This window comes from Cebus imitator, unplaced genomic scaffold (genome assembly GCF_001604975.1).
Source record: "Cebus imitator isolate Cc_AM_T3 unplaced genomic scaffold, Cebus_imitator-1.0 Scaffold304, whole genome shotgun sequence".
Taxonomy (NCBI): Eukaryota; Metazoa; Chordata; class Mammalia; order Primates; family Cebidae; genus Cebus; species Cebus imitator.
The window spans coordinates 2,695,422-2,706,470 of NW_016107619.1; the positions used below are offsets into that span (position 1 = coordinate 2,695,422).

At 48.8% G+C, this 11,049-nt stretch overlaps 1 protein-coding gene across 1 annotated transcript in view; it reads left to right on the plus strand.

Annotated features, from left to right (window-relative positions):
* Positions 1-2,118: 2,118 nt before the first annotated feature.
* Positions 2,119-11,049, plus strand: part of ZNF398 (zinc finger protein 398) — a 34,540-nt gene continuing 25,609 nt past the window's right edge. The window contains exons 1-2 of the mRNA XM_017502912.2: positions 2,119-2,427; positions 9,288-9,683. Of these exons, the coding sequence (XP_017358401.1) occupies positions 2,404-2,427; positions 9,288-9,683 (420 nt within the window). The 5' untranslated portion in view covers positions 2,119-2,403. The remainder of the gene's footprint in view (positions 2,428-9,287; positions 9,684-11,049) is intronic.

The following is an 11,049-nucleotide window of genomic DNA, read 5'->3' on the forward strand; positions in this document are numbered from 1 at the left end:
TTTATTTATTCTTATTTTCTACAATTATTAAACATTCACCATCTGACCAAATGTATATTCAGGTAAATCCCAAATTATGGACTACATGTGGTAGCTACAGGTTAAAAGTAACTTAGTCTGCTCAAGAGCAGTTGCCCCAACAGGATGGTTCTCATACTTTTGTGATTTACAGATAGTTATACTGTTACCAGCATTGACTTGATTTATGTGTTGAAATACAGGTTTGGCAGGGTTTGATTCATACATGTTTGAAATGACTTGCTGGAAAACCACGGTCATGTGCTTATCCTATCACAACACACAAGAAACCGTCCTACAGGGTTGACAAAAATTGCTTGCAGGTTCTGGACAGAAATATAGTTATAATTAAGCATTAATCAGGCTGCACTTCAGCCCGCTTCCTCGTTGCTAACAGTCACAATGCACTAGATACTGACATTTGCATCTCCATTGTTCCTAAGGATAGGATTTCAGACATCAGGGCCATCAGACTAAGAACTGATTTGCATCCCTGTTCCTGTAGACAGGATCTCTGACATTAGAATCATAAGGCTTTTGTTTAAGGATCACTTAAGATGTTTCTCAGACTACGAATTCCAATGAAACAGTTGATTTCAACCAGTTTGAAGACCCCCCACAGAGGAATGGGATGAGCATGAGAATGCAGTTTCTTCATCTCCCAGTACCATGGCTGCACCCAGCGCTCTCCCACCAATCAATCATCTCCATTACCCTTACAAACCCTAACCCCAAATTCCTAGGTGAGATGGAAGTGAGGTTCCTTCCTGTCTCCTCCTTAGGTGACCCTATGATTAGACCTCTTTCTCTGTTGCAACCTGGTGTTGCAGCGTATAGACTTGCTGTGTGCATTGGGTAAGGAACCTATTGCAGTTACACACACTGTTGACCTGAAACACACAACCTCCCTAGATAACACTTTGTTGTCACAGGTCCTTTAGCGCATACGCAGCAAACGGTATCCTCAAGCTCGATCTCTGCTGCTCTCAGGAATTCCACTTCCTCCAGCTTGGGCAACATAGCGAGATGCTGTCTCTACAGAAAACAATAAAAATAAAAATAAATAAAACGTTAGCTGGACTTGGTGGCTGCGCCTGTAGTTCCAGCTGCTCGGGAAGGCTGAGGGGAAGGATCCTTTGAGCCCAGAAGTTTAAGGCTGCAGTGAGCTTTGTTCGTGTCACTGCACTCCAGCCTGGACGACAAAGGGAGACTCTGTCTTTAAATAAATAAATAAGGCCGGGCGCGGTAATCCAAGCACTTTGGGAGGCCGAGGCGTGTGGATCATTTGAGGTCAGGAGTTGCAGATCAGCGTGGTCAACATGGTGATACCCCATCTCCACTAAAAATACAAATAATAATAATAATAAAATTATCTGGGCTAGCGGTACACGCCTGTAATCCCAGCTACTTGGGAGGCTAAGGCAGGAGAATTGCTTGAACCCGGCAGGCAGTTGCAGTGAGCCGAGATCGCGCCACTGCACTCCAGTCTGGGCAACCAAGTGAGACTCCGTCTTTAAATAAATGAATAAAAATTAAGAACCCCATTTCCAGACCAGGCCTCAGAGAGTCAATAATCCGAGATGTGAAGGAGACCTTAAGAGTATTATTTCATCCCAACACCGGCCACCTGGGACGTGAACTGCCGCACCTTGGCAACCACATTTGTAATTTCCGCAAATTATCTGTATCTTCTTCATCCCATAATTGTGCCTGTCGGTCACTCACTCCACCCACAGGTTCCCTTCGGCCCCTTCCCGGTTACCCCACACATTTCCACTTTTCTAAATACACGTGCCCTTCGGCAAAGCTGTTCCCTGCAGGCTGTGCCTGCCTGTGGAGGCTCCACGAAGAAAACCACTCCCCAGAATGAGCCCGGCTTTGCCTCACGGTCCTAAACTGTGGTCTGCTGAACCTTCTCGTGGGAATGTGAGAAAGCAGAACACACGTGGGCCCCAAGTAACAACTCTCCCCCTCCGAAGCCCAGGAGCCGGGGAGGGAAGGGCGGAGGCGACGCCGGCGGCGCTGGCCGCGGGGGCCGGCAGGGGGCGCGCTGGCCGCGGCGGGCGGGTGGCGCGAGCCTGCGGCGCGTCTAGGCCCTCGCGGTTCCCGGTGCACTCGCTGCCCACAAAGCGCCAGCTGAGGAGCCGCTGCGGGGGAAGTGCGGCGGAGCCTGTTTCGCGACCCCAGCTTGACCCGCCGCCTGCCACCCCGTGCCTCTGCCGCGTCCCTGCGCTCCCGAGCCCCGACGGCCGCGTGAGTCCCGTCAGTGCGGGGAAGGCAGGGCCGGGTCGGCGCCGCCTGTGGAGAGGACCCAGCGGCGGGGCCTGCGTGGGGCCGCGCGCGGCGGCGGCGACTCCCGAGCCTCGGATCAGACAGCGCAGGGCCATGGCTGAGGCGGCCCCGGCTCCGGTAAGGGCGGCCGCGCGCGAGTGTTGTGAACTCCCGAGGGTCTTCGCGACCCAGACCCCGAGAGAGGAAGGCGGGCGGGCGGGGAGCGGCCAGGCACAGGCGCCGTCCTCGGTCTCCCCGGCCACGTCGCCTGTCGCCCCGGGCTTGGCGGCTGCAGCCTCGTGGGAGAGGACTTGGCGGGTGGGTGTGAAGTCGCCCACCCGGGGACACCAGGCGGGGGCGAGGGTCTGAGGGACTCGCAGGCGGCTGTGAGGCCCGGGGCCCCGCAGTTGGGTTGAAGCCGAGGGGGTGCCCGCTGCGTGTCAGCCCCACGCCTGCCCGCCAGACGCTGGCAGCGGGATTGGGCTTGGGAGCCGTCAGCCATTCTCGCGGCTGCAGGAGCGGTCGTCACCAGCAACCTGAGCGGTGGCGCGGGCGGCATTCAGTGTGCGGAGGCGCCCTCTCGCCACGCTGTGTGACGCTCGTCTCCCGGACCCGGATACGGGACACGCGGGAGGCCCTCCGGAGATATCTGCCGAATGAATGACTGGTGCGGACCCCGAGGCCGGAGCAGCCTCGCGTGCGTGGCGGTTCATCCGCGGGTGTTTGCCAAGGCCTGAGGGGGGCCGGCAGCGGCCTGTTGCCAGGGCGACCGAGGCCACTGGGCCGCGCCTGCACGCAGCCCCGTAGAATGAGCAGGGAACGGTCAGGCGGCGGGGAAAGCGCTCATCGCATTTGCCACCCAAGAGGCCTTTGGTCACCTCTAGCAAAGCCATTGTACTGGATCAGGAGCCACACTGGCTCACGCAGGGTGACTGGGAAAAGGAGGAAGCGCAGCAATGGGTGGGGGATAGAGCAGAGGGGAGAGCCACCTCCACTCTTGGATCTGTTTTTCTTTTTTTCCAACGTGTGTGTGTGTGTGTGTGTAGGTAGGTGGTATGGTAGATGATCCTGTGTCTCTGGGGTGCGTGTGTGTGTGTGTGTGTGTGTGTGTGTGTGTAGGTGGTATGGTAGATGATCCTGTGTCTCTGCTAGCTCTGGCCAATAAAAATATAAGGGAAGCTGCATACAAAACTCCAACTCAAGCTTGTCCGACCCACGGCCCCGAGGCCGCCTGTGGACCAAGACTGCTTTGAATGCTGCTTACGAATACATAAACTTTCTTCAAACATTATGAGGTTTATGCATGGACTGTTTTCTTTTCGTTTGTTTTCTTTTTAAAGCTCATCAGCTATCCTTAGTGTATTTTATGTATGGCCCAAGACAGTTCTTCCAGTGTGGCCCAGGGAAGCCAAAAGATTGGACACCCCTGCTTAAATTCTCTAGGAGTCACGCTTAAAAAGTAAAAAGCAGGGGCGTGGTGGCTCATGCCTGTAATCCCAGCACTTTGAGAGGCCAAGGTGGGCGGATCACCTGAGGTTGGGAGTTCAAGACCAGCCTGACCAACATGGAGAAACCCCATATCTACTAAAAATACAGCCAGGCGTGGTGGCACCTGCCTGTAATCCCAGCTACTCAAGAGGCTGAGGCAGAAGAATCACTTGATTCAGTTGCTTGAATCCTCTGGGAGCCAGAGGTTGCGGTAAGCCAAGATTGTGCCATTGTACTCCAGCCTGGGCAACAAGAGCAAAACTCTGTCTCAAAAAAGAAAAAGAAAAAAAAAGTAAAAGGCAGGCACTGTGTTGTGCACGCCTGTAGTCACAGCTAGGCCGGGGGCTGAGGCAGAAGAATGGCTTGAGCCCAGGAGTCCCAGGCAGTCCACACCATGTCTCTAAAATTAAAAAAAAATACTTTTGAAAAGTTAAAAAAAATAGAAATAGGTCGCTGGGCATGGTGGCTCACGCCTGTAATTGCAGCACTTTGGGAGGCCGAGGTGGGTGGATCATGAGGTCAGGGGTTTGAGACCAGCCTGGCCAAGGTGGTGAAACCCTGTCTCTACTAAAAATTCAAAAAAATAGCTGGGTGTGGTGGTGGATACCTGTAATCCCAGCTACTTGGGAGGCTAAGGCAGAGAGTTGCTTGAACCTGGGAGGCAGAGGTTGCAGCGAGCCGAGATGGTGCCACTGCACTCCAGCCTGGGTGGTAGAGTGAGACTCTGTCCCAAAAAATAAATAAATAAAATAGGTGAAATTAATTTTAATGATATCTTTATTTAACTCTATATGCACAACATTATTTCACCATGTCATCAATTTAAAATATTAATGGCCGGGCATGGTGGTGGCTCAGGCCTGTTATTCCATGCACGTCAGGAGGCTGCTGTGGGAAGATGGCTTTACCACAGGAGTTGAAGAGTAGCCTGGGCAACCTAGGGAGACTCCATCTGTACAAAAAGACAATTTTTTTTTTTTTTTGGAGACAGTGTCGCTCTATTGCCCAGGCTGGAGTGCAGTGGCTTGGTCTTGCTTACCGCAACCTCTGCCTCCCGGGTCAAGCCATTCTCCTGCCTCAGCCTCCCAAGTAGCTGGAATTACAGGCACCCACCACCACGCTCGGCTAATTTTTGCATTTTTAGTAGAGACAGTGTTTCACTATGTTGGCCAGGCTGGTCTCGAACTCCTGACCTCGTGATCTACCCACCTTGGCCTCTGAAAGTGCTGGGATTATAGGCGTGAGCCACTGCTCCCGGCCAAAAATAATTTTTTTTTTGAGACAGAGTCTTGCTCTGTCACCCATTGGCGTGATCTTGGCTCACTGCAACATCCGCCTCCCAGGTTCAAGCAATTCTCCTGCCTCAGCCCCCTGAGTAGCTGGGACTACAGGTGCATGCCACCACACCCAGGTAATTTTTGTATTTTTGGTAGAGACGGGATTTCACCGTGTTGGCCAGGATGGTCTGGGTTTCTTGACCTTGTAATCCGTCTGCCTCAGCCTCCCAAAGTGCTGGAATTACAGGTGTGAGCCACTGTGCCCCGCCAAAAAAATTTTTTTCTTTTTCTTTTTCTTTTTTTTTTTTTTGGGACGGAGTTTCGCTCTTGTTACCCAGGCTGGAGTGCAATGGCGCGATCTCGGCTCACCGCAACCTCCGCCTCCTGGGTTCAGGCAATTCTCCTGCCTCAGCCTCCTGAGTAGCTGGGATTACAGGCACGCGCCACCATGCCCAGCTAATTTTTTGTATTTTTAGTAGAGACGGGGTTTCACCATGTTGACCAGGATGGTCTCGATCTCTTGACCTCGTGATCCACCCGCCTCGGCCTCCCAAAGTGCTGGGATTACAGGCTTGAGCCACTGCGCCTGGCCTAAAAAATTTTTTTTTAATTAGCCAGGCGTGCTGGTACTACCTGTACTACCAGCTAGCTACTCAAGATGGTGAGGTGGGAGGTGCTTGAGCCAGTGCCACTGCCCTCCAACCGCGGCAACAAAGTGAAACCCTGTCTCAAGCAAACACACACACAAATAAATAAATAAATAAAAATTTTTTTCATCCTAAGTCTTCAAAATCTCATGTATTTTATACTCATAGCACATCTCAGTTGAACTAATCACATTTCAGGTGCTCTATGGCCACATGTAGGTAGTGGCTACGGTTTTGAACAATGCCAGTCTACCTTATGGAGAAAAATCAGGAAACAGATGGATACTAAAAAAAGAAAGGAATACCGGGCTTTGTAGCTCATGCCTGTAATTTCAGTGCTTTGGGAGGCAAAGGGGGCCAGATTGCCTGAGCTCAGGGGTTCAACACCAACCTGGGCAACATGGTGAAACCCCGTCTCTACTAAAAAGACGAAAAATTAGCTGGGCGTGGCATTGAGTGCCTATAGTCCCAGCTACTACTTAGAAGGCTGAGGCAGGAGAATTGCTTGAACCTGGGAGGCAGAGGTTGCAGTGAGCGGAGATCATGCCATTGCACTCCCAGCCTGGGTGACAGAGCGAGACTTCGGTTAAAAAAAAAAAAAAAACAGCCTACTCAAAAAGGTGCAAGGGGTTGGCATAAGTGAAGCAAATGTGGAGAGTTAAGATTTAAATAGGATGAAACTTTCTTAGGAAGTAAAGAAGAAAGTTTAGATTAAGTTACTGATAAGTTTGAAGGGAGAAGGAATATGAAGAGAAAGTTCAATGAATTTAGGTCTGATTAATTTTCTTCTCAAAGTCAGAGGCTCTGTCATCTTCTGAGAGTGGGGGCAGACAAGTCTTACTACTCAGTGTCAGCATCACCTGGGATTTTGTTAAAAATACAGGTGTGAACCACTGTAGAATCTCAGGCCGTGAACCGTGGCTCATGCCTGGAGCATTTTGGGGGGCTGAGGCAGGCGGATCACTTAAGCTCAGGAGTTTGAGACCAGCCTGGGCAACATGGTGAAACCCTGCCTCTACCAAAAATACAAAAATTAGCAGGGCATGGTGGTGTGTTCCTGTGGTCCCAGTTACTTAGGAGACTGAGGTGGCAGGATCGTTTGAGTCCATGAGATGGAGGTTACAGTGAGCTGAGATCGCACCACTGCACTCCGGCCTGGGTGACAGTGAGACCCCATCTCAATAAAACAAAAACAAAACCCAACAGAATCTCAGTTTTCCTCACAGACCTACTGAATCAACATCTGTGGTTTATAACATCTCCAGGTGATTCTTAGGCATGTTAGTTTGAAGACAACTGTACTAAAAGCTGAAGGACTGTGCTGAGGCTTTGCAGTAGCCACTTTATGGAATGGGACAAGCAGCACGGAGGGCACAAGTCAGTGTCGAGGTTCCCACTAAGCTTAGAAACCATTAGTGTGTGGTGACAGCAGTTTACCTGGTGATTTCTTCTAGTCACACTAGTCTGCTTACTGGAATGGAGAAAGAATGATTGGACTGATTCAAGACCAGAGATTAGCTGAGCAGGTGAGACAGAAAGACATTAGGGAAGCGGGGTTGGAAGTGATTGAAGTGATCAACTGGTGAAAAAAAGCAAAGCCAGGAACAGGCAGGTAAACCAGGAGTGAATGGAATGGTCAAAGGACTAGGTGAAATGAGAGTAAGGTAGTGGGTGAGCTGGAAAGATGGGAGGTTGTGGTCAGAGAGTAGCTTATCAAATTCATAGAGCTAGAAGGCTTTGTAGAGGTCATCCTAGTCTAGTCTCCTATTTGTTGTAGGAATTTCTTCCCTTTATACTACCTTTGTTTCAAAGTAAATTATTTTAGAATAGACTTTTATTTTCTTGGAAAGATTAGGAGTTCTAGGTTACAGTGAGCTATGATCATGCCACTGCATTCCAGCCTGGGTGACCCTGTCTCTAAAAATTAAAAATTAAAAAAAAAAAGCTATAGAAGACAGCCCTGAGGTAGCTGGTTTACATGCACATCTATTTATTCATTTGTTCAACAAAAATTTCCTTTTTTTTTTTTTTTGAGGTGGAGTCTCGTTCTGTTGCCTTGGCTGCAGTGCAGTGGCACAATCTTGGCTCACTGTAACTTCCGCCTCCTGGGTTCAAACGATAAGTGGATAATATTTAAACTGTCCATCTTAGACTTTAAAATCATGTATAAAATAATGTGATTTCTCTTAAAGATTTCTTTTTTTCATTTGCTCTTGTTGCCCAGGCTGGAGTACAATGGCGCAATCTTGGCTTACCACAACCACCACCTCCCAGGTTCAAGTGATTCTCCTGCCTCAGCCTTCTGAGTAACTGGGACTACAGGCATATGCCACCACCTCCTCCGGCTAATTTTGTATTAGTAGAGACGGGGTTTCTCCCTGTTGGTCAGGCTGCTCTTGAACTCCTGACCTTAGGTGATCCGCCCACCTTGGCCTTCCAAATTGCTGAGATTACAGGCGTAGGCCACTGCACCTGACCTCTTTTTTTTTTTGTTTTTGGAGACAGAGTCTCTCTCTGTTGCCCAGGCTGCAGTGCAGCAATGCAGTCTTGGCTCACTGCAGCCTCCGCTTCCCAGGTTGAAGTGATTCTCCTGCTTCAGCCTCCCGAGTAGCTGGGATTATAGATGTGCACCACCATGCCCAGCTAATTTTTGTATTTTTAGTAGAGATGGGTTTCACCATGTTGTGCAGGCTGGTCTTGCACTCCCAACCTCAGGTGATTCACCTAACTTGGTCCCCCAAAGTGCTGGAATTACAGGCATGAGCCACCCTGCCTGGTCAGAATTTCTTTTTTTTTAATAGTTCAATATTTATTAGTGGATCATAGTGGCACACAGTTGTAGCCCCAGCTACCTGGGAGGTTGAGGCAGGAGGATTGCTTGAGCAAACGAGCCTGGGCAACATAATGAGACCCCGAGACCCTGTCTCTAAAAGGAAATAAAAAATGTATTTATTGTAGGCCAAAGTTTGCTTGCCTGAAAATTTCCTTATGTTGGTTCTAGTTCTGCGTAGAACTAGAAATTTCTACCAAAATTTCCCTATGTTGGTTCTAGTATAAGATTAAATTAGCCTGTTCTGCCTTCTGTTTTGTAATCCTCAACTATTTGAAAACAGCTCTGATGTTTTCTTCAGATTCAAGATTCTTAGTTTATTCAGCCATAACTGAATGGTGTGTTTGTGGTTTGTAAACAGGGTGATTGACGGGACTGGAGCATAAGTCTATAATGGATTTATCAGAGGGCACTGAGTTCAATGAGGCCTGGAAAGGATCTTTGTGCACATTTGCCTTTAGAGGATGCTGCAGCTACCTAAGCTAGACCTTCTATCGGAGGAAATATACCAGACTAGTTCAAGAGCCAATTTCATTAATTCACTGTCTTACCCAATCTATCCCTGAACCACCAAAGCAGGTCTCTTGGCTGTTGTTTCCAGTGAGCTCCAGAAAGATGAGGCATACACAGGCAGTACTAAAACTATATTCAGATTAATCTCTGCTAGACAGTTAAGCAGTTCTTATCTGATTTTAGTTTGGAGTTAGGGTTCCTTCTAATGATCAATGTCTTGTTCTATCTTTCCACTGCATGCAGGCATCTGAATGGGACTCTGAGTGCCTTACATCCCTGCAGCCCCTTCCTCTTCCTACACCCCCAGCAGCAAATGAGGCACATCTGCAGACAGCAGCTATCTCTCTGTGGACAGTGGTGGCCGCCGTGCAGGCTATAGAGAGGAAGGTGGAGATCCACAGCCGGCGACTTTTACACCTAGAAGGCCGGACAGGGACAGCAGAGAAGAAACTAGCCAGCTGTGAAAAGACAGTGACCGAGCTTGGGAACCAGCTGGAGGGCAAGTGGGCTGTGCTAGGAACCCTACTGCAGGAGTACGGGCTGCTGCAGAGGCGGCTGGAGAACTTGGAGAACCTGCTGCGCAACAGGAACTTCTGGATCCTGCGGCTCCCTCCAGGTATTAAGGGAGATATCCCAAAGGTAATACCTTCATTTCTAGATGTAAAGTGGTACTACTAGGACTTACACTAGTAGTAAGCGATAGTCTTGGTTATTCAGTTACTTATTTTTATTTTCTTTTACAATTTCTTAAAAATTTATTAAAATGTCTTAGGCTGAAAGAATCATGAGGTTGTTTTATGTTTATCTATTTGGGAAGCATTTTATGTTCAATTTAATACCCAATTAGAGTGCCAAGATTCAGATTGGAAACCTCTTTTCAGACCAAAGTTGGCTATCTGATAGATGGATTTTTTTCTCTTTAGCTTTCTCCTACCCATTACCTATGAACTGCTTCCTTCTTCGTTAACTTGTGTGCCAGGATCTTGGTGAGGAAACTACATAAATATCATTTAAATGAGTCAATTTGAGGCCAGGTGTAGTGACTCACATCTGTAGTCCCAGCACTTTGGGAGGCCGAGGCAGTCAGATCACCTGAGGTCAGGAGTTTGAGACCAGCCTGGCCAACATGGTGAAACCCTATCTCTACTGAAAATACAAAAATTAGCCAGGTGTGGTGCACATCTATAATCCCAGCTACTTGGGAGGCTGAGGCAGGAGAATCGCTTGAACCCAGGAGTTAGAAGTTGGTGAGCCGAGATCATGCCATTGTACTCCAGCCTGGTCAACAAGAGCAAAACTCCTTCTCAAAAGAAAAAAAAAGGGTCTGGTGTGGTGGTTCACACCTGTAATCTCAGCACGTTGGGAGGCCGAGGGAGGTGGATCACCTGACATCAGGAGTTCGAAACCAGCTTGGCCAACATGATGAAACCCCATCTCTACTAAAAGTACTAAAAATTAGCTAGGCATGGTGGCCGGCGCCTGTAATCCCAGCTACTCGGGAGGCTGAGGCAGGAGAATCATTTGAACCTGGGAAGTGACGGTTGTAGTTAGCCAAGATCGCATCATTGCACTCTAGCCTGGGCAACAAGAGTGAAACTGTCTCAAAAAAAAAGAAAAAAGAAAAAAGTTCTAAAGCTGTGCGGCCAGGTGTGGCACACCTGGAATTCCAGCATTTTGGGAGGCCAAGGCAGGAGGACCGCTTGAGGCTGGGAGTTAAAGACTAAAGACCAGCCTGAACAACATAGTGAAACTCCATCTCTACAAAAAAAAAACAATAAAAATAAAAATTGGTGCCTATAATCCCAGCTACTGGCGAGGCTGAGGCAGGGAGAATTGCTTGTACCTGTGAGGTAAAGGCTGCAGTGACCCAAGATCGTGACACTGTGCTTCAGCCTGGGCGACAGAGCGAGACCCCGTCTCAAAAAAAAAAACAAAATTTTTTTATTTTTTATTTTATTTTATTTTATTTTTTTTTTGAGACTGAGTTTCACTCATGTTACCCAGG